The 23262-nt window shown below is 38.8% G+C and overlaps 1 protein-coding gene and 1 long non-coding RNA gene across 4 annotated transcripts in view; both read right to left on the bottom strand.

Annotated features, from left to right (window-relative positions):
* Positions 1–987: 987 nt before the first annotated feature.
* On the bottom strand, positions 988–3548 carry LOC109490618. Of its 2 annotated transcripts, none has more exons than XR_002143964.2 (3): positions 3121–3548; positions 2097–2281; positions 988–2005 (listed from the first exon to the last, which is right to left on the bottom strand). It is a non-coding gene; the product is annotated as an uncharacterized LOC109490618 (long non-coding RNA). The 2 variants fall into 2 exon arrangements; XR_004628827.1 differs by having other exon boundaries at positions 2097–2129.
* A 2787-nt stretch (positions 3549–6335) lies between these two features.
* Positions 6336–23262, bottom strand: part of SPARCL1 (SPARC like 1) — a 43256-nt gene continuing 26329 nt past the window's right edge. The window contains exons 3-12 of one of the 2 annotated variants that reach the window (XM_011232290.3): positions 21349–21522; positions 20807–20957; positions 19965–20710; positions 18365–18437; positions 17492–17610; positions 16881–17001; positions 15260–15396; positions 13028–13176; positions 12265–12413; positions 6336–6581 (exon numbers count right to left, since the gene is read on the bottom strand). In XM_011232290.3, coding sequence (XP_011230592.2) covers positions 6553–6581; positions 12265–12413; positions 13028–13176; positions 15260–15396; positions 16881–17001; positions 17492–17610; positions 18365–18437; positions 19965–20710; positions 20807–20957; positions 21349–21522 — 1848 coding nt within the window. In that variant the 3' untranslated portion in view covers positions 6336–6552. Of the gene's footprint in view, positions 6582–12264; positions 12414–13027; positions 13177–15259; positions 15397–16880; positions 17002–17491; positions 17611–18364; positions 18438–19964; positions 20958–21348; positions 21523–23262 lie in introns of both variants that reach the window. The other variant, XM_002913584.4, reaches the window with a different exon arrangement.

The raw sequence follows: 23262 nt of genomic DNA, 5'->3' as shown, positions 1-23262 counted from the left end.
GGGAGTGAATTGTAAATAAAACAAAGTTTTATTTTAGTGTTTTTTCACATTAACTCATTTTATCCATCTATCCATCCGTCCATCCATCCATCCATCCATCCATCCAGTACTTATTGAGCAATTATATGCTCTCAAGGAGCCCACGTTCTCCTTGGTGGAGCTTAGATTCTAATGGATTTTAAGTTATTTTTTTCCCTCAAGAGGTTTTTTTTTTTCCCCCTTAATTAGTCAAATCAAAAGACAAGGAGTCTATCTTCTGTGTTTGCTCGTTCTTGCAAATCTACCAGTTTCTCTACAGTAGTTTATTCTTTGCTTTTTAATACGATTCTGCCATCTGGTGGGAGGAAGAGTTTCCATTTCAAATACTAGTGATTCTTTGTTGCCACATAGATTTACCTAGGATGTTAACAGAGATTCCTACATTGTAATTATAACCCAAAACTTCAGGATTTTGCATTAACTTAAATCTTACTGAATTTCAGCCAAAAAACAAAAAGGGAAACAATGCTCTAGCTTTGACTAGAACCAAAATAAGCAATTAATGATTGCAAGTACTTAGAAATGTAGGGTATGTGAAAACATTAAAGGGAAAGACTGTCCCGTTGAGGACTGTAACTTCAGTGACAAATTTCCGAAAGCCTACTAAAAGTTGTGAAATAAACAGTTTGAAATTAAGTACAAGCAAAAGGAAGGTGTTTATTACATTTAGATTTAAAACCAAAATTATGCAAAATCATATTTATTTTAAAAGTAGGTGGTAGACAAGAAGTTAAGCAAGATACTATTTTATTTTTTTATTTTTATTTTTTTTAAAGATTTTATTTATTTATTTGACAGAGATAGAGACAGCCAGCGAGAGAGGGAACACAAGCAGGGGGAGTGGGAGAGGAAGAAGCAGGCTCACAGCAGAAGAGCCTGATGTGTGGGGCTCGATCCCATAACAACGGGATCACGCCCTGAGCCGAAGGCAGACGCTTAACCGCTGTGCCACCCAGGCGCCCCAAGATACTATTTTAAAATGTGTGTGAACTTTTCAAAATATCATTGCTTAAATAGTGTCCAAGTTTAACATGTCTCCAGTCTGTGTTGCAGCCTCATCGTACCAATCATTCTCCCAAATTGTCCTGTCGCTTTCAGGTCCGTCCCACACACTTGGCAGTTCCCTCCGCCTGCCGTGCCCGACCAACTCCTCCGCCCTTGGGACCAGGCTCAGATCATGTGTCCTCTGTGAATGAAGTCTTTGATCACAGCCCAAGTCAACTTTGTATTTACATCTAGAAGCACTTATCAACTTACATTTTTACATTTATGAATCTCTCTCTTATCCGATTGTGAACTTATCTCATAGTTTTTGTATTTCCAGCCCTCACTAGAGACTCTATCAAGCAGTAGACACTGAGTAAATATTAATCGAATGAATGCTATCTGTCTGTACCAGTTTAAGTATTACATAGAGAGTGAAGGAAATTCTATTATGTATTTAGCACTTTTCTGGTCTTTATTTAACAATGTTACAAGAATCCAGATACTATGAGAGATTGGAGAGGAACAGGAAGAGCAAAATAATTATGTTGTTTCACCTGCGAGAAAAAGTTACAGAGAGCTGGGGGAAAAAAAACTTTGAGAAAAAAGCAGTAAGATAATTTAGAAAAAAGATATTAAAAGAGGTTAGTATTGTCTTCATGAAGAGCAGCTAGGCTCATCATAGTCAAAGGAATTCAGTCTGAACACCTTTTTGATGGCAAGTAAAGCCATTGGAAGAAGTCACTGAATATTCAGAGCGGGAAAGGGGTGTGAAGAGCTGAAGCCTGGCAACCTCTTAAAGCCTCATATTTGAGTATGAAAATTTGGGAAAGTTAATAACTATCATCTAAGTAATACATATTTTTTATAATTTGAGATCCCTCAAACCTATGTTTACCCAGGGCAGTTGTGGAGGGAGAAGTGGGGGGAACAGGATCGGAGGAAAAAATGGTGGTCCTGGTGGTGGGTAAAAGCCAAGTATCTGTAAAAAGACACATGATGTCAGTCATTTCAGACAACTGTAAACTTTAAAAATGATGAACACGGCATTTGAAAAAATACAAGAAGTTTACCTGTTCACTGGAACTTCCTCCGAATTGTTCAAGCTTGTAAAACAACAACAGCAACCAGGTGAAGCAACATATGGCAATACAGTGTTCATTACAGAGATTTTGCGAGAATAGGGAACAGGCCACTATTCGGCAGTATGCCCACCGGTGGTGAACCTTCACTTTCAAAATGAAAAGCAGTTGCCTATCTAATGGGGAAAGGTCGAATTAATTTTGTCCACTGTTTTAGAAGGTGTACTTTATGCCTTTAAAGTTACTTCCAAATAATGTTTTTATTTACCTTTTTAAAGAGCAATTACATGTTGCATGCCTCTTTATCTTCGAATCAACACAACAGTGTTCTCAGTTTAGTTCTCAGTGTTTAGAGGTTCAAAGAGAAGGAAATATAGTAGTGTAAATTTAAATTTTGTATCTCCAAACACAAATTTTGAAAACTCCCTCACTTTGAAAGCTCCTTGGTTATAAAATGTGCAGGGAAGAGGATTTCTTGTCTACTGGGTGTCCTACTTATTCAGTATAGCTGACACAGATGACACTCCTAGAAATCATTCGTATAGATATGGAAGGCATGTATAGTCAACATGGGACGATTTGGGGTAAAGATACTGTAAATGAGACTCAATTCAAACTGCGTAATTAAGACGTAGGTCACTGGGGAATAGGAGTTCTTTCTTGCTCAGTTTATTTGAGAGCTTCCTATTTTCCAGGTGGAGTCTTGTGTGCTTCAGATGCATTTTTGTTATCTTCGCACAACTCTGAGGTCATTCTTGTGACTCATTTTACAGACTGGGAAGCCATGGGTCAGCTCCTTGCTCAAGGTCACCCAGTTATCAGATGGCATGTGGGACTGAGATTTGTTTTGGGAAGACCACTGGGCTGAGGACGAGGGATAAATTCCTGATTCTACAGCTTTCCTGGACTCTTCCCTTTCTCTTTTGTGAAAGGAAAAGATACAGGACAGGCTTCTAGCCCAGAAATACTGTCTCTAGAATGGGAATGGAGTGGACAATGGAGGAGATGTACTCACAGGGATGGGCAGAGCAGTGGCAGCGCCCAGAAGGCCAGCCAGGATGAGAAATTGCATTCTGAAGGAAGAGTCTGGAATTGAAGGGTTAGAAGATCATTTTTAGTTTTTTCTAAGTCCTATTCCTGTTGTAAATAAGCTGTTTAGTTAGCGGTGTTGAAATAGCGGTCAAACTAAATTCTGCCTCTAGATTCAGGTTTTGTAAGCCTAGAACAGTGCTTTAGAAAACTTTGCCTTTAGACAAGACATGCATTCTCTGGCTCATAACATTGCATACAATTCCTACTCTTCCTTATAATTTCACAGTTCAACTTATCCCTGTTTGGTTCCTGAAGTTATTTGAATTTGTGACCTCTACCTACCAAACTTTACACACCACTGTTGCATCATGCTTAGTATTGGGGACATATCACCACTGGCTCAAATGAGATTTCTTTTTCTTTTCTTTCTTTTTTTTTTTTTTTAGATTTTATTTATGTATTTGAGAGAGAGAAAGAGAGAGAATGAGCAGTGGGGAGGGAGGGAGGGAGGGAGGGAGAGAGAAGCAGATTCCCTGCTGAGCAGAAAGCCCGATGTGGGGCTTGATTCCAGGATCTGGGATCAGGACCTGAGTCAAAGGCAGACATTTAACCCAGGTACCCCACAAATGGGATTTCTTATATAATATACAAATAAATCCACCTTGAGCTTCTACCCACATGAGACTTACTAGACCTTCACATAGTCTGGATGCTGTTACAATTATAATTTCTCAAGAAGAAAACGATAGGGGGAAAATCTTGTAAGGCATAGTGGGTTGGTAGAGAATAGCACATGAGTAAATATGAGTAAATTCAAAAAAGCAAATCAGTGGGTCTTTATTGACAAGCAGATTCTGAAAGCAAACATTTTTATGGTCTTAAGTCACATTTAATTCAAATTAACTTATCATGTGGGTTTCAAACCAAACCACTGTACTCTGGAATTGAATTTTGAAAGAAAAATCAAATTCATCACATTCTTATTAAAACTTGTCCCCAGCATCTGAAGCAAGGTATATCTCTTTAGGAAAGTCATCCTTCAACTATTTTATATGCATCTTAAACTCAAATATGACTTATCTCCATGCTATTTTATTTTGCCTGAATTATGCAACTTATCTACCTTTCTCTTCTTTTTCAGGTTTCCCTTTTATATTTTTCTTCCTTCTGGATCTAAACCCTTGAATTTTCTTCTTTGATAGGTGGGCTTGTTAGAAATCATAAATTACCCAACATGAGAAAATTTTACCTTCTTTTACCTAATGCAATATAATCAGCCCAGAATATACCATAGGACTTTTTAATTACCTTTGCTTCAAATGGCCCTCGGAGCAATGAAGTCAAGGAACAGTGTGATCTTCTAGAGTCTGTATGCTCATCTAGTATTTAAGCCATATTACTAATGCCTTTATGGTCATGGGCAATATGAATCACAAGATTAAAAGCTAAACTCAATAACTGGTTTCAGGCTAGAAGTCCAACTTCTAAAGTATCTCACACAGAGATAGGGCTTAAAGACTGATGACTGAGAAAATAACTTCATCTCCTTGGTTAGGATTAGAGCAATGTCTTTATCACAAGCAAACCACAATTAAAAATTGTGACCACCGAGAATAGTAAAGTACGTCTACAATATACCATCTAGGGCAGCAATATACAAGGGAGACTTAGTGGACAGAAAGTGTAAGGTTCTAAAATTTTCTATTCTTAAATAATATTTGTCATGCCAAAATGAACTTATTTTCAAATAAAACATTTTAAATAAACAGGTAGTGTCTTATAATTAAAGTCACTTTTCACTATTCTAAAACATTTAAAGTGGTAATTTAGTTCTAATTAATACCTTCAAATATAATTTCACTATCCTTAACCAATTCATACATTTATAACTGTAATTAGTTAAGACTTCTCATGATATTTCTTTGCAGTCACACATAAAACTTTCTGAATTTTGGAATAATTTTTAAGATTATGTCTCTAGTTGGAAAAAATTATATATAATACTTAGATTTTGATTAATCAAATTGAACTTAATTAATTAGAAATGACTGGTGTGCTATGATCTGGTTAAGAACAAGTGACTCACAGAGCTAAGAAGAGAGATAATACAATTTTGAAGTTAATCAGATAATATTATTCTGATAAAAAGCAAACTTTTCCGTAAGTTCCTTCAGATGAAATTCCTTGGGGCGCATTCTCTCAGTGACTACAACAGACAAAGCTCTTAACAACCACAACAACACATTTTTGACTATTTAAAAAAAAATACAGACAATTGCATTGCTATCTTTCATTTCAGATAGGAAAATATGTAACAAAAAACATTTTCTTTTCTTTTAAATATTGTTCAGTAGAATATAGAAGGTGACAGGTTCTTTTACTACCTTGGTTCAGACCTTAGAAAAAGCTCTATTCTGCTGTCTTATTATTTTTGCAACCTAGCCTTTACTGTATTAATAGTTATCAAAGAAGAGTTCAAATGAAAACACCAATTTTCTCTTACGACTGATTTCTTTACAGTAGTAATATTTATCTCTGACCACATTGGACATTAAGACACTTCAGAATTTTTTGCTGTCTGTGTTATCTTTACTTTTATTTTGAGGACATGAAATGGGTAGACATTTTGCAGGCCCCCCTTTCCTCAACACACATGGACAGTGCATGAAAGTTAGAATTAGTTGTATTGAGCAGTGCGTAATCATCCGGAATTTTAAATTGAACTTAATAGAAAGCATTTGAACTTTTTTTTCTGCTTAAATTTACATTACGACAAAGGACATTAATAAGCATCTACCATTTAGCAACTGAATATTTGTTTCCCGTAGGAAACATCTCCCCAACCAAACTACACTTTTTTTTTCCTTTTTAAAGTAGTAGGGTCTAGGAAGCACAATTATAATTTGATTTGAAGTGTGAGTCCTGAGTTGGTCTTTCACATATAGTTGTTTAAATAAATGACTGGAAAAAAAAAATGACTGGAAATAAACTTGAGTCAGCATTTAGATTTTTATTAGAATATTAAGATGCTGAAAATAATACACATTAAAAACAAAAGAGCATTATTCCATTTTCTGGAAGTGTACATAATATTATAAACAAAATGAATGTAGTATTTTCTTCAAGTTTTATAGTAAGTATTTCATAAATGGATGCAGAGTGATGAGTGAAACTCCTGTTCACAAACAGTACACAGTATTTTGCATATGTTGACTTTATTTAAAGTTTTATTTCCAAAGTTAATGTTAAATGCTTGGTGCATACACTGTTAGCAAGCAATTACTCTCATTGTCTTCTCAGACATGCAAACATTTTGCTATATTTAAATCTACAAGTAATGTGGCTGCATATATTTTCAGGAGTGGTCAGAAACACAGGAGGAGGCTGGAATGCATGAGTTCTTTCAAATCATAATTCAAAATAGGAGATTTTCATCTATGTCTTCTGTGAAAAACAAAAACAAATCAGAACACACTTTTAGAAAATAGCCAGAGTAGTAATATAAACAAATAATGTCAGAGCTGGGGGATTAGAGAAACCATCTAATAAGACTATAGGATGGTTCTCAACCCTGGTAGGGCATTAGCATCACCTGTGAAGCTTTTTAAAAGATACCATATGGTTTCGCTTATATGCAGAATCTAAAAAACAAAACAAATGAACAAAAAAAAAAAGCTGAAATAGAGACAAACTGATGGTTGTCAGAGGGGAGGAAGTGCGGAGATGGGCAAAATGGCTGAAGGGGAGTAGGAAGTACAGGCCTCCAGTTATGGAATGAATAAGTCACAGAGATAAAAGGCACAGTGTAAGGAATATAGTCAATGGTATTTACTGTAATAGCTTTGTATGGCTACAGATGGTAGCTACACTTGTGGTGAGCATAACGGTAACATACAGACTTGTTGAATCCCTATATTGCACACCTGAAACTAATGTAACATTACGTGTCAATTATACCTCAATTAAAAAAAAAAAAAAGATACATCCTCAGGCCTTACCCCTGGCCTCCTGAATCAGAACTTCCAGGGATGGGCTAATGAGCTCCATTGATAGTTGTAATGTAGGGTTGAGAAGCACTGATGGGGGCCTAGCCAAGAAAGTGCCAAGTATACTAACCTCTAAGGATTGTTAAAATATAACAGAAATAAGTAGAAGTATAGTGCCAATTAAATCAAATTTCTAACCACGTAATTATTATTTTGTGTGTGTGCATGAGAGAGAGTTAGTGAGAAAGAATGTGCGCACCACAGTCGGGGGGCAGAGGAAGAGGGAAAGAGAATCGTAAGCGGCCTCCACAGCCAGTGCAGAGTGCAACACGGGGCTCGATCTCACAGCCCTGAGGTCATGAACTGAGCTGAAACTGAGAGTCAAACGCTTAACGGACTGAGCCACCTCACTGCCCCACCAACCACATAATTATTGCCACGCCTATGGAAGAAAACAGCATCCTTGAGGGGATATAAGACCACTCCTCCCAGTATGGCCCACCCTCGCTCAATAACTTGAACAAATACGTAAGCAGACGAACGTGAAGCATACTAAACCACCATCCCGTCTGCGACGCCAGGTGATCTTCCTGCCCAATATAAGTCTCTGTCCAAGAATAGGAAAAATTATAAACTTTGGCATATTTTTTTGAACAGTGGCATCGTTTGTTAAATGGACGTTTTAGTCTCATTGCTTTTAGATTGACTTATCGTTGTGCTCATATTTTTTCTCTTCTTTCTGTTGTTTGGATGAGAGAGGTCCTTCCTGTTGACTTTAGGCTAATCCTCGGCCTGTGCCCAGGATCTCTTCTGACCTCAGAAATTCTCCCCTAATTTTCCTCTTTTGCTTTTCTTTCTTATATCCTCAACCTTTCCTTCCTCACTGGGCCCTTCCTGTTAGCATTTAAATACGCTGCATATCCAGCCTTGAGAACAGTGCCCGGCGCTATGTGGACCATCAGCAAACATCTGTTGAATGAATGAGTAAGTCAGTGCTCAAGTTTACTTTATTCCCAGAAATGCTTCCCTCAACTTTATATCCCTCTTTAGCTCTTTCCTGCCTTCAAACAGCCATTCTTCACCATTTCTCATTTATTCTTTCTCACCCTATAGAATCCGGCTTCCATCTCTATCATTCCACCAAAATTGCTCTTACTAAGGCCACCCAGGACGTCCTTAGTTCTGTGTTAAAGGAGTATTCTCAGTCTTTTATCTTACTTGACATCTCAGCAGCATCTGGCACGGATCTCCTCCTCCTCTTCGAACACCTCCTTTGACAAGGCACTATCCTGTTCTTTTCCTTCCTTTCAGAAGACTTTTCATTCTTTTTCGTGAGCTCCTTCTTCCTCCTCTATCAACCAGATGTTGTAGTTCCTTGGTGTTCAACCCTAGAGCCTCTTCCATGTAACTCAACACATTTTTCTTGGAAAAGTAATTCCCTTCTATGGTCCAAGTTACTTTTTGTATACTCATAATCCTCAAATATGTACTTAAATTCCAAAATGCTGTCTTGAAAAGCTGACCCATGTATATTCACCTATCAATTGCACATTGTCTCCCACGTACTTAAAAGTTCAACATGTCATAAATGGAAGTTACCATCTTTCCAAAATCTGCTTCTGTTCTCGTGTTTACTACCTCCATGCCTCTGTTTACCTACCTGGCCTGAGCAGGGAAACTAAGTGTCATACTTCTCCTTCTCTCAGTCTTCTACTGTCTGCTCCCTGCCCCCACATATTTCCTAGCAAACATTGTCTTATCTTGAATATGTTTATATTCTCAAATATATCTTGAATATGTTTATATTTTTGAATATATCTTGAATAGGTTTCCTTTTCTTTTTCCCCACGGTAACTGCCCTAGTTCAAGTTCTCAGCAACTATGCCTGAACTTACCACGCGTCCTCTCAACCCTTCTCAGGCTTCTCCACAATGTAACCAAAAGAATCTTTCTTGAATACAAATCTAGTGAAATCACTCCCTTGTTTAAAACATGATCCTCCAGTACTCTTAGGATAATGTGTTTAATTGGCTTAGCAGGACCTGCATGATTTGACTTGTTTGCTGTTTTGGTCTCACTTGGAAGGCTCTTCTAAAGATTAATGTAGATACATGGTATGTCATGGGCACTAAATAGATAAGACTCCTCTACCTTTTACTTGAACCTCATTTTTAGACATAAGGAAAATGAGACTTGCTGAGGTTAAGTGGTATGCCCTAATTCACATAGCTAGTTAATGACAGAGCTGGAATAGCTGAATACATCCAGCTCAGATAAAAGTCAGTTAAAATTCAGGAAAACATTGGCTAAAATTTATCTTGTCCTTCTGTGGATTTCTCAGCCATGAGAGAAGGAAGGACATACCTACAAATATTTTGTTTTGTTTTGTTTTCCCTAGCTACCTCCCAAAGCAGTAACTTGTTTACTTATTCTGACTGAATATTAAATATCTGTTTTATTGGTTTACTATGTGATAATTCTTTCCCTTCTTCAAAATAACGTAATCATGGCCAAACCACAGCGAACAAACAAGATCATTAGGAACTTTTCGAGTCACTGAACTCTAAGTCCTTCCTGCTCCTCCCAGACAACCGCCAGCACTGAGCCTGAGTGAGACTACAAGCTGAAGAGCTGCCAGAAGTTTCAGAACAGTAAAGCACGACTGGTTTCCTTAAATAAATGGCCTCTCTTCCAATTTGATCACTGTTAAAATCAAGTGCCATATAAAACGGCATACATAAATACGTCCTGTCCCAGCTAAGTTTCCCCCCTCTTGATAATGGTGGAGTGGAGGGAGTGGGGTGGCTGTACTTGGGTATATTTTGTCCTTTTTTTTTTTTTTAAAGATTTTATTTATTTATTTGACACAGAGAGAGAGACAGCCAGTGAGAGAGGGGACACAAGCAGGGGGAGTGGGAGAGGAAGAAGCAGGCTCCCAGAGGAAGAGACTGATGTGGGGCTCGATCCCATAATGCCGGGATCACGCCCTGAGCTGAAGGCAGACGCTTAATGACTGAGCCACCCAGGCGCCCCATATTTTGTCCTTTTTTAAAAAAAAATTAAAAGTCAACCAACATATAGTACATCATTAGTTTCAGATGTAGAGTTTGGTAATTCATCAGTTGCATGTAACACCCAGTGGTCATCACATCACATGCGCTCCTTAATGCCCATCACCCAAATACCCCCCCACCCACCTCCCCTCCAGCAACCCTCAGTTTGTGTCCTATAGTTAAGAGTCATGTTTCGTCTCCTTCTGTGCTTTCTTCCCATTCAGTTTTCCCTCCCTTCCCCTATGATCCTCTGCACTATTTCTTATGTTCCACATACGAGTGAAACCATATGATAACTGTCTTCCTCTGACTGACTTATTTCACTCAACATAATACCCTCCAATTCCATCCACTTTGATGTAAGTGGTAATATCCTTTCTGATGGCTAATATTCCATTGTATATATATACCACATCTTCATCCATTCATCTGTCGATGGACATCTGGGCTCTTTCCATAGTTTGGCAATTGTGGACATTGCTGCTATAAACACTGGGGTGCAGATGCCCCTTCAGATCACTACATTTATATCTTTGGGGTAAATACCTAGTACTGCAAATGCTACGTCGTAGGGTAGCTCTATTTTTAGCTTCTTGTGGAACCTCCATACTGTTTTGCAGAGCGGCTATATGAAAAGCCCACAGCGAATATCATTCTCAATGGGGAAAAACTGAGAGCGTTTCCCCTAAAGTCAGGAACATAACAGGGATGCCCACTCTCACTACTGCTGTTCAACATAGTACTAGAAGTCCTAGCCTCAGCAATCAGACAACGAAAAGAAATAAAAAGCATCCAAATTGGCAAAGTAGAAGTCAAACTCTCACTCTTTGCAAATGACATGATACTTTATGTGGAAACCCAAAGACTCCACCCAAAAATTGCTAGATCTCACATTTTGTCCCTTTTAACATGGGAATTAGAAAAGACACTTTAGCCATTTTTAGGAGTATATTTGAATTTATAAGTACTGTGCTTATAGAATAGATGTTAGAAAGGAAATTGGTATTATTTATGCAGTTCTCTGTCTTAATAGTTCATTAATTTCCTATCAGTGCTCACAGGGATTAAACAGTATGTCATAACCAGCCTCCACGAGCACCTTCCACATTACAGCAGGGCTGTCTGTCTGATCGACAGAAATGGCAGAAGTAATGTATGTCACTTCTGCGATTAGGTTATAAAAGACATTATAGCTTCAGTCTTGGATTCTCTCACTCTCTATTTTCTCTCTGATCACTCACTCTGGAGGAAACAAGATGCCATGCTGTGAGCAATCCCATGCAAAAGACCACGATGTTTACTGTTGATTTACATTGTGCAAGCAGTTCTGATTGCTCATTTTCTGAATATCTTTCAAATCTTGATTATTAAAAACATGCTTGCTCATAAAAATCAGCTTTAACTTAGGAAAATAAAAGGAAGTACATTAAGACATAACCTAGAGAAACAAATGTCTAAAGTTAAGTTACTCTATCCCAGGAGTAAAGAAAGAACCCTATAATAATAAATTAAATTATTATTATTACTTTATCATTATCACTATTATTATTTTTGTCATTGAAGATACAGTCATGGATTAAAGGCACAGTATCTGGATACAACTTGTGATTGAAGCCCAATCTTTAGTGCATCCGTAATGAATTTTAAGATTTTTCTGACATCTCCCACTGGCAGAATCAGACTTGCTGTTTTACTCCTTACATATGATTTTTAGAAGTTTGGACCAATACCCAGGTTAAGAAAGGATATAACATCCTTCTTTTCTCCGAAGGGTACCCTTCTGACATTTGGCACAACTCTCTGGATTGATATCATTTTCTTTGGTTTAACCAACTGCTAAGAGCTCAGTGTAGTTATCCCCTAAATATTCCCACTTGTTACCCTTTGAGAAAAGAGTATTGTAAGGGAAGTAGGAAATAACCTTGCAATGACAGCATGTGCACCGAGGGAGTCCTACCTGCGGGGCTGCCACCTTGCTGTCTTGGGGTTTCAATCCGAGGATGCAGCAGGACCTCTCTAGGAGTTTAGGGACATAGGGCTCTGCTGGAGAAAAGGACACCCCTCTCCCTGGGCTGATGATGAATTTACCTTCTTTAATTCCAAAGCAGTGGCCCCACTCCTTCAGGGTGATGTGCTTATCCTTGTTGGGGTCACACTCCTCAAAGAAGCGAGTTATGCAGTGTTCCATGGGCACCAGAGATGCTCGTAAAGGAGCAAGCTCAGAATGAGTCAAGACTCTGCAATAAAGTGAATGGTAGTATGTTAACGAGTAGCTTGCATATCAAAGCTAACTTTAGGATAACCATGGCATTTTTTCCCCACAAGATTGCTAAGTGTGCCAAATAAATAGTACACTCATGAAAAACTGCAAAAGAAATAAACTATCTATGGGTAAGAGACAGCACCTGGGATGTCACAAGGTTTCCGTCCTCCCTGGGAAGTATCCTCCTGCCATCTTAAATTACAGGGATGCCCCCACCAGCCATCATGTTTGTACAACCTGGCTCTTACCCACTGAACATACCTGATTGTTCCAGGTGTAGGCGCTTGACCCAAGTTGGGCCAATCAGATTATCTTGGGAAATTTAGGATCAAGAATGAGAAAGAATTGAAGGAGTCTCTGTTGCAGGCTAGGTCCTAACATCTAAACTTGGGAACCGTGGTGTGGCCATATTCTGTTCTTTTCAAAGCAGTTTTGTGTTTAGACACCCAACCACATTTGTTTGGCATCTCAGTGTTCTAAATCAGAGCTGGGAAACTTCCTAAATTTGTTTAGAATTATCTTTGTATAGATAACTAAGGCATTATGTCAGAGAGGTGATCTAGTAACGGGAAGATAAAGCATTTTTACCTGTCCATAGGATGCTGGTCAAGTTCACCAAACTGCCAGTGCACAGGATACACATACATGTGGTAGTTTTTCTTAAAGTCCCTTAAGAGAAGGTCAATGGAATGGTCCCCAGCCAAGAGCCTCTTTTCATCCAGGTAAATTTTCTTGACCTGGGATTAGGAAGGGAGAAAATCATCAGGGAATCAGACATGTGTAATGGAATTATCACTTGCTAAACTTTACTTCAAGAGTAATAGTGACATGACAGAGGAAAATAAGCCCAGACCATCATATGAGACCAAATGAAATACTTTCTAATCAACACTATAGACTTTCCTATTTTTACAGAGAATAACAGCTAACATTAAAAAAAAGAACAACAACCTGTGTTTCAGAAGAGATTTAAGTCTTTTTTTTTTTTAAAGATTTTATTTATTTATTTGACAGAGATAGAGACAGCCAGCGAGAGAGGGAACACAAGCAGGGGGAGTGGGAGAGGAAGAAGCAGGCTCATAGCGGAAGGAGCCTGACGTGGGGCTCGATCCCATAACGCCGGGATCACGCCCTGAGCCGAAGGCAGACACTTAACTGCTGTGCCACCCAGGCTCCCCAAGATTTAAGTCTTTTTTGATCTTTCTTTTAACCAGGTACTATTCATCACAGTAGGAGAAGGTTTTAGTGAAAGGGGCTGGCCTGACCCAAGCAACATTATTGGTTAGTAAAAAGTCTTGCTTTTCCCCCATTGGCATACTCCATTCTTAGTTCTCTGTGTATTTCTGTCCAGTGTCTGCTCACAATCAGTCTAGCCGTGGTGTGACACCACTTGTCCACCCCCATTAAAATTTCCCTGTTTTGTATCTAATGCTCTCAGGGTTTTCATGATGATGTATTAAAGAGAGAGGACAGAAATTATTTCTGGGCAATTCATATAAAACTGTGATGTTACTCATGAACTACCTGGATGCAGTTAGAACAGAACTTCTACTCATCCCCATGGCCACATCCACTCACCTCCCTCCTTGTTTTCATGGATGAACTTCCTTATCGTGCTCGAAATATAAGCCCAGCCTTTCACTGGTGCTCAGGAGCCTACCCCTTTCCATCTCTTCAAGAGCACCCTATGGCAGTCGGGAACCTTTTCTACCTCTCATTGTTTTTCCTTCTTTACTGGGTTACTACCAGAGGCAAACAAACCTCCCCTACCCTCTCCCACTGGTGGATGGGACCCTGAACTCACATTCCCCTCCAGCTGCACACGTTTCACTTTTCATCTTTACAGCAAATGCCATGAAAATACTGTCTATACTTGCTGCTTCCACATCCTTTCTCCTATTCTCTTTTGAACCCTGTCCACTCAGGCTTTTCTCCTCTCCATTCTGCAGAAACAGCTTCTGTTAAGATCAACTCTGTGACCACCGCACGTCAAATCAGTGGCCAACTCAGTCCTCATCTTACAACCTGTAGACAGCATTTGACACAGTTAATTCACAGCTTCCTTCTTGTTTAATTTTTTTCTTCATAGCATATTTCATTCCATCTGACTTTTCTTATATATATATTTGCATATTTATATATTGCATATATGCTCATATTTGCAATATGTATATATGTATGTAAATATATACATCTAAACACACACACACGCGCACACATTTGCTCAGAGTCTCTCTGCCTAGCATGCAAGCTCATGAAGGCAGAGATTTTTGTTTGGTTCATTGCTGTATCTCCAGCTCATGTATCAATTCCAGATACCTGAGGTGAACTCAATAGCTATTTGATGAATGAATTTTCCCTGAGAACTTCTGGAATAAATATTCTAAACTTTTAAATCTTAATATATTACTGACTTGGCAAGTAAGGGACTTCTCTTATATCATAAATCTGTCTGGCCCATGAGGGCAAAAAAGATGTTTAAATTTAAATAACATTTAAATGGGCCTAAACAGAGAAATGCGAATTGAGGTTCACTTTGTTCAACCAGGGCTTGCTCTAGGGCATGAGTTGAAGAGTCCCTGCTCAGGCGGCTGCGCTTTGAGTAGGAATGGGGTGGTGTGGCCGTGTCTCAAACCTTGTGGCATGAGTGGTGACCACTACTATTCTGTTAATACATATGAACTTACCAGGTGGGGGGAGGCAAAGTGGGCTCTTGCTGATGTGCCGAGGGAGGTAGGCCTCTCTTCCCCCAACACACATGTCCTTTTCCCTCAGGCCCTGTAGACAGACTCTCAGGTAGCTGACCTGCGGTTAACTTACTTTATTTCTCTGCTTCTCATTTAGATATCCGGCATGTTCAGGGTTCGACTCATAAAGCTGCATGAGGACATTCTTGAGCCAATCTCTCATCCTGAGGGGAAACTGAGTCACTTCAAAGTCTGTACAAATAGGAATAGCTGTTCCAAGAGGAAAGAAAAGAGATTTTAATCTTTGGGTCCTACTCCTATGGCAAGTCGTCATAATAGGAAGCCTAACAACATCCAGTGACTGAAAGCTCCCTCACTGTCCTACCTACTGTCACGACAGTGTCCTTAACCTTGGTGGCACAACAAGATTGCCCAGTGTGTTTTAAAAACATACCAGATAACGGCTTCCATTCCAAGAAATTCTGGTTTGATTGGTTTGGAGTGGAGCTTGGGCATCAGGATGTTTTAAAAGTTCCAAAGATAATGTTGATACACAGGCGGGGCTGGGAACCACTGCTCTAGAATCTGACAGTTGGCATTTAGAAGTGGAGGACACAAGAACTCTTTATTAGGAGAAAAATGATAAAAGTGGAAGTTAGATTATGCTGTGGTAACAAATAATGTTCAATCTCAGTGGCTTAAAAGAACAAAAGTTTTGGTTTTTTTTTTTTTTTTTTAGTTTTACTGGGATATAACTGACATATGGCACGTGTAAGTGTAAGGTGTACAGCATAATGGCTGACATCCATACTTTGTGCTAGGACTACCACAGTAAGTTAACTGTTATCGCCTCATCCAGTCACAAAATTTTTTATTTTTCCTTGCGATGAGAACTTTTAGGATCTACTCTTTGAGCAACTTTCAGATGTACTATGCAGCAGTGTTACCTACAGTCGCGGTGTTGGACATTCAAGTCCAATACAAGTTGGCAAGAGGGCTCTGCTCATGGCGGTCTCTCTGGGGCTCAGGATCATGAGACGCCACCATCTCCGCACAAGGTGGAGGGAGCGCAGACGACCATACACTAGCTCTTAAATACATCTGCCCAGATCTCACATGGGTGCTTTTGGCTGAACTTTCATTGAACAAAGAAACTCATATGGCCATATTTAACATCCAGAGGGCTGACAAGTTTAATATTTTTTTGTGTCAGGAAGGAGAGGAGAACTGGAAATATTAGTGAGCACGGCTGATGTGGAGAATTACTTAGTGATAAGGAGATCCAAACACAATTGAGAGTATCTTGCGGAAGGAAGAAAATTCAGAAAACTTCTGGAAGGATATCTTGTTATAAAACTTCTTGGCAGAGACTTAAGATACATTGGAAAGAGGACAAGTAATTTAGCAAAATTCCGGTGATTTGTCTCCGTTATTAAGTGGTAGCATTATCATAGTGGTTCTGAACCCTGGCTGCGCATTAGAATTGTCTAGGTTACTTTACAAACAAATGAAAAAACAATACCAAAGTCCCAACCCAGTCCAATTACATGCGTATCTTACAGTTAAAGCCTGGGCATTTTTCTTTTATTTTTTTAAGTCTCTCCAGTAGATTTCAGTGAGCATCCTAGGTTCAGAACTACATTAGCCTTTTTCTATCAGCATGTATGCGATGTCTCTATATTATTCAGAGATGCAGAGAGTCACCCCGAATCCTCTCAGCAATGGCGGTTGGCGGAATAGTGGCGGAATCTTACATTTGCAGGCTCCAAAATAATCCAGCTGTAGTTGGTGCCCTTTTTTGGTCCCTTCCAGTTTACATTTGGTAGCAAACAGATGACAGGAGCTAACATAGGTCTGATTGTCAGTGCCACAAACCTAGGACAGACAAGCACGAGAAAAAGCTCATATTTCTGAATGTACATTGGGGAAAGACCCTGCTCCTTAAATCTCGTAGGCTGACTGATCAACTGTGCCAATGATGTGGTCAGGTAAGTGAAGTTATTAAAATGATAACTGCCCCATTTGGTAAAAAAAAAAATAAAGAAAAATCAACTAAATTATACCAATGGTGATGACAATTTAGCTCTAGATAAGCTTGGTAGAATGCAAACTGCAGATGTTCCAAGGATACGGTGAATTTTAAAATAAGTTCTGAAGATCAACGCCATTATTATGTATTTAGGGCACAACTGAAATTCCTCGTTTTTGCTGGCATTTGTTCCTATTCAATATTATTTCAAGTATTAGGTGATAACCTGGACGTTTGCCTTTTTTTTTTTTAAATCAACTATTTCAATTGCAAACCACTTTCTTTCAAATCACTAACTATTTGGGGCCCCTTAGAGACCCTTTTGTAGATACTTACTCGGTCAAGGAGTTTTGCAGGAGGACAAGTCGCTGGATCTTGGCAAACACAGTGGGGTTTTCCCTGTTGGTCAGCCTTACAGATGTGTCCTCTTTTACACTGGAAGTTTATGCAAGAATCTAACAGAAAAGTTTGGACAGGAAGCATGAGCAAAGCTGAACTGAGTATGCAACCTCAAATTCATCCAGATAATTAGCTCTGCTTGCATTAATGAGAGAAAATTTGGGAAAATATTAGAAACCATTTTAATGGACATGTTAATGTTCAGATGGGACCCTCTGGCATCAGACTGTTTTACACAATAGTTTAGATCTTCTGTGCAGCTTGAATTGGGAATTAAAAAAGAACAAAAAACAAACAAAATTAAAAAGAACAAAAAGCTCTTCTTGGCCTGCCTACAATGGCCATAGTCTGAGTCTATACTTCAAGGTTGTCCAAATTGGTCAGAAGTTAAATAAGCCATGAAATTTTTATTGTGTTGAAATTTAAAATGTTTGCGATTGGGGTATGCAATTGGGAATTAGGTCTGAATTAAATACAAGGTCTAAATTCACTAGTAAGTTATGGATTTGAGATTAAATAAGGTAGAATTAATTCTTCTCAGAAGTAAAAGGATTTAGGAAAAAGGAAGAATCTAGCTTTCATGCTAGTATTCCAACAAGACTTCCAGTTTGTAAACACATTTGCCTATAGTTGTGTATCAAATGTGTGCAAGAGAATGTCAACAACTTATGAGAACATTTCCTTGGGGAGGATTTGGGAGAGGAAATTTCTGTGAAGCAGTGACAAATGATGGAATGGAGACAGCCTAATGTAACCATTCTATTTCTTCCTTGATACTGTCACAAGCCACTTGCTTAAGCCTGTACTCACCAATGCCGTGCACCATTCTGTTGTCTTCATATGAACGTTCATCTTCTTTCAGTGAGCTCTCTGCTTTCCCGGCCTTTATAATAACAAGAGCAGAAGCTGAAGTCTTTTTAGGGGAATGCCATTACTTAATTTGTATTTCCACTGTGCATACCTTCACAAAGCTTTTCATGCCCAAATCATTTCAGATCTCAAAAAGACACCAGCCGTAATTGTGGAAATAGTAACCCTTTGAGAACAGGAGCCATTTGTATCTTCAACTGGATTCAGTGCTATATCTCTGGGGATTATTCAATTAAAGTTGGAACTAACATAAGGAGCAAAGTTGGAACCTTCCATTTGGATTTTGGAAAACAGTAGAAATGTAGTATTATCATGTGATTCCATAGTTAAGACACAACTACATCAGTAATCTCTATGAAGCTGTTGATAAAGGTTTCTTACCAGGTTTCTTTTTTTTTTTTTTTCCAAGATGTATTTATTTATTTTAAAGAGAGAGAGAGAGACAGGGAGGGAGAAAGTGTGTGTGGGGGGAACAGAGGGAGAGGGAGAGAGAAACTCAAGCATATCCACATTGAGTGCAGAGCCCTACATGGGGCTTGATCTCAAGATCCTGACAGCAGGACCTGAACTGAAACCAAGAGTCAGATGCTCAACCAATGAAGCCACCCTTGTGCCCCAGGTTTCTAAAGTGTAATAGAACTCTTACCTTAAAATGGCAGCAGAGTTCTCAGTAATCAAGCTTACTATTGACTTTGGCCACCAAAAGCTACGTCAAGTCCTCCTAGTGGGTGGCTGCTGACGTTTTGCATAAAAGCTCCAAGTGATTAAACAACGAATAACAATATACTTCTCCCCAACTCCCACTCCGCTGCAGTTTTCTGATGGTCATTTTGGTGTGGGTTTCCCTAATAAAGTTGTAGCTGAAGTCTTTATTCTTAATCTTTATAGTTCCATCAACAGACACTCCTGGATCTCTTACTATGTTAGAGGCATTTTGCTAGACATTGGTGATTCAACTTGAATATTACATGGCATCTACTCTCAAGACATTAGAGCGGTAGTTGTCAGATCTGTCAGAGTTTATCATTCTAGTGAGCTCCAGCCACTTTCAGCAGCCTGCACCTGCATCTCTGTGCCTGGAAAACCGTGGCAACCTCTTTGGCCTGCTCAAAGGACACACCGAAAGTGCTGGGGAATTAACACCTCTCCTAGCAATTCTCAGTCTGTATAAATGCCCCAGCTCCCTCGCTCTCCAAATGGGGGAATTCAGAGGAATATGCTTTACATGACTTTAATGCTGTACCTTTGATTAGTTTCCTTTCCTTCCCCGTATCACGTTCCACACCTCTTTCTTCCCTGAACTTCTCAAATAAACTGTACTAAAATCCAGGGTCTGCTTCTAGGGGGAACCCAAATAAAACAGGCACTTTTAGCCTAGTGATGGAGATGCAGAGCAAAATAAATAATTTTGATATATTTATTTTAGTAACGTACTGATAGAGATAGGCAGAGAAGACTGTGAGAGCACAGAGAAAGGTCCAGGCTATATCGCGATAAAGCTAACTGCTCTATGGGAAAGGATTATTATAAAGAGTCTCACCCCTTGGTGCTCTCCAGGCTCACCGGCATCTACCTTCCCATTCTCATGTGTTCTTTCTCTTTCCTCTTCATATTTGAGGTGATAGGAAATGGACTGAGATCTGTCAGCCTCTACAGAGGCCTCACTTGGGATGAATTCGTAGTTGTCACTAGCATCATGTCTGGGGTCCTCATCACCAGCAACATTCGCTCCCCGATTTCTGGGCATGATGCTGCCGTCTTCAGTAGGCTCCACAAACACAGCCTCAGGAACAGACTTCTTATCTATCTCCTCATGGTTGCTGCTAACTTCAGGTTTTTCTTCTTGGCGCTGCCATTCTGCATCTTGATTGTGCTTATTAATCTCTGATGCAGTTTCGTCTTCCGTTTCTGCATTGGAACTATCCTCTTCTTGTTCTTGGTTACCCTGTTCAAATTCATCTTTCTGCATCTTGCTTATTTGAGTTGGCTGATTGGACTCTTCCAAAACATCATCAGGTTGGGTGCTGTCTTCTTCCTCCTTGCTGTTAGAATGCTCCTTGGGGAATTCTCTCTCCCTTTCTTGGTTATCGTTGTGGGTACCAACTTCACCTGGCTCTTCGTCCCCTTCCTCTTCTCCATTGGGAATATTCGGATCCTGCTCTTGGTTTCCTTGTTCACTTACATCTTGGCTATGTTTGTTGCTCCTGTTCAGCTGAGGATGTGAATCATTTATTGGTTGTTCCTGTTCTTTTTCTGTTTTTGTGATGCTCTCTTGTTGGTTGGTATCTACAACAGAACTAGTGTTAGGAGCAAGGAAATCAATGTTTTCTGGGAGTTTTTTCTTTTGAGGCTCACCCATATCTTCATTTAGGTCCAATGTACCTTGAGATGGTGTGTACTCCAAGTTCTCACTTAAGTCACTCTCACTTTCCTCTTCATCCTGTAATCTGAGCTCTGGGCTGTAACTCTGGTCCTGATCTGCTGACTGATCATGGTTTTCCTCCTTTGACTTTAGTACTGAAGATTTTTCAGCCTTAAAAGAAAAGAAGTTTACTCTTTTGAAACAAACGATAATGGAATATCTACATTATACTTATAATTCATAAGCCAACACTTAATATTCATTATTCTTTTTCATTATATAATATCAGGTAAACTCATATACGATGTTCTTCACATTCAATAGCTACAAGTTTAACCTGAATTCAAATTTTGTGAAATGACATGATCACATAGCACCTTGGCTAAAGGTGTAAATCTCATTCTCACAGTCCTTCTGGTGATTGGAGACAGTTGATGTGATCATTGTCTTTTAAAAATAAAGCTGAGATAAGTGAGAATGAGGTAATATCCTTGACTATGCTTTGAAAGCGAGACCTTTGGAAAATTTAAAAATTGTAATAGTGTAACCATGTTACTTTTACCTTATGGTTGGGCTGGTCTATAGACACTGCAATTTCCTTTTCATTTTCTGCATCTTCATCCCTTAACATTGGGATTGCAGTGTTGTTAGGTGCTACTAATATTTCAGCCTGTTGGATGGAACTCAAGGAATCCGTGGTTGGCTTGGAATGATCAGACAGGAACCTTGCATTTGTCTGAAAAAATGAGAAATTGGCTCATGTTCTTCATGTCGAGATGTTAAATTTCTAGTTACTCTTTTATTATCATCATTATTAGTAACAAAATGCTTCATACATATTATCACTTAAAAGATACTCTCTAGAATTTTTAAGAATACAAGCAAATGTCCAGATTATATGAAAACAGAATCCCAAACATATTTAAGGAAAAGTTAAATATGTGGAGACTGGGTGAAAACAGAGCAAAAATTATTTCAATAAAAGTCATCTTTGAGTTTTGGAATTATTTTCTGCACTTTTCGAACTTAAAAAAAATACTCATACTTTATGATTTTGAGAACTGTTGTTTAGCAGAAAGTCAAAGTCAAATCAAATTAACCAAAGAATATAACACTACATTTTCTTAACTTTGAAGTACTTACTGATAATTATCAGAAGAGGTATAAACTTTTTATTCAATATTTGTTTATTTTCTTAACACAATCAGCCTCATATCCATCAAGAATCTTATAATAAAAAATAATTCAATGTAGAACTAACTCAAAAGGTGTGGGAAACAGTGCACTTAATTCTAGTGCAGAAGAGCAGATATGGAGTATTATTTCAACTAGAGGGATGGCTCTATTTCCAGCAAGACTGAAGGCGTAGATGAAGAGCTAGCAGTGACATACGATGGAGATGTTTAACAGCTGGACTTAGAGAGAAGCGATCTCCCTTCAAGTCTTGATTCTGTTATTAACTATCTATCTGTCATTTGACAAACTGTGAATCTCTACCCTGTCATCTATCAAGGTGAAATGTGCAGAAATATCAAGATGAGTTTATGCATATATAATAGTTTATGAATTGTAGAAATCTACCCAAGTGAAAAATGACTATTGCTAGCAGTGGTATCATACAGTGGTAACTCTGTGAACTGTCTGATACCATAAGCAGGTATTCACCACAAATCTTTATTAGAGAGATGCTATGTATGCTCAGATGTCAGGCAGATCTAGGTATAAGTACAAAACTCAGATTCTATTTGCACTGACTTGTTTTTTTTAGCACACTCTGTTGTGCCGATTATGTAACATGAGGAAAGACATGGAGTACAGGATTCATTTTAGATGCTGTCTGCTCTCTTGCTTCTTATTACCTTCTCAACTAAAAGGCGTAATGATATTTGAAAAAATTTCCAAAGGAGCCATTTAGAAGAAGGAAAAGAGAAAGAATGGTGGCCAGTTTGGCAGGTTGCCTGCAGGGGCATCATGGAAGGCAATGGAAGGATGAGATTTTAGGCTGATTGGTGGGGAACTGCTCCCCCTTTCTGCACCCTTCTTCCTCTGCTCTGCCTCCCTAAGCTGGAAGAAATGCACAGAAAGCATGGCAGCTTTTCTTCTTTCATAAATTTTCTGAAATAAAATTGTTTTATTATTATTCCCACAGCTATAACAACATAGCTTCTGGAAATTAGAATCCTAACCACATAGAACCACTTACTTCTGTAGAATTCAGGCAGGTGGGGAAAATGACAGAAGATTTTTAATGGGTGAACCCTACGAGAAGATATTTAGCTTTTTAGCATCTGACTGGACCTGCATAGCAAATTGTCCTAAAGAGAAAACATCTAAAATGTGTCTATTATGTAGAAGTGTTATTCAAATATTTGGTGGAAAGACACTTTTGATGCCTGTTTACATATCGGCAACAGCTGCAAAGGCAAAACACATTTTTAGGAGAAAACAATGGGTTTGTGGAAGCTTCTTTCTGTGC

The sequence above is a fragment of the Ailuropoda melanoleuca genome, chromosome 11 (genome assembly GCF_002007445.2).
Source record: "Ailuropoda melanoleuca isolate Jingjing chromosome 11, ASM200744v2, whole genome shotgun sequence".
In the NCBI taxonomy this organism is placed as follows: Eukaryota; Metazoa; Chordata; class Mammalia; order Carnivora; family Ursidae; genus Ailuropoda; species Ailuropoda melanoleuca.
The sequence above is the reverse complement of the archived record's forward strand: the minus strand, read 5'-3'. Positions and strand labels throughout refer to the sequence as shown.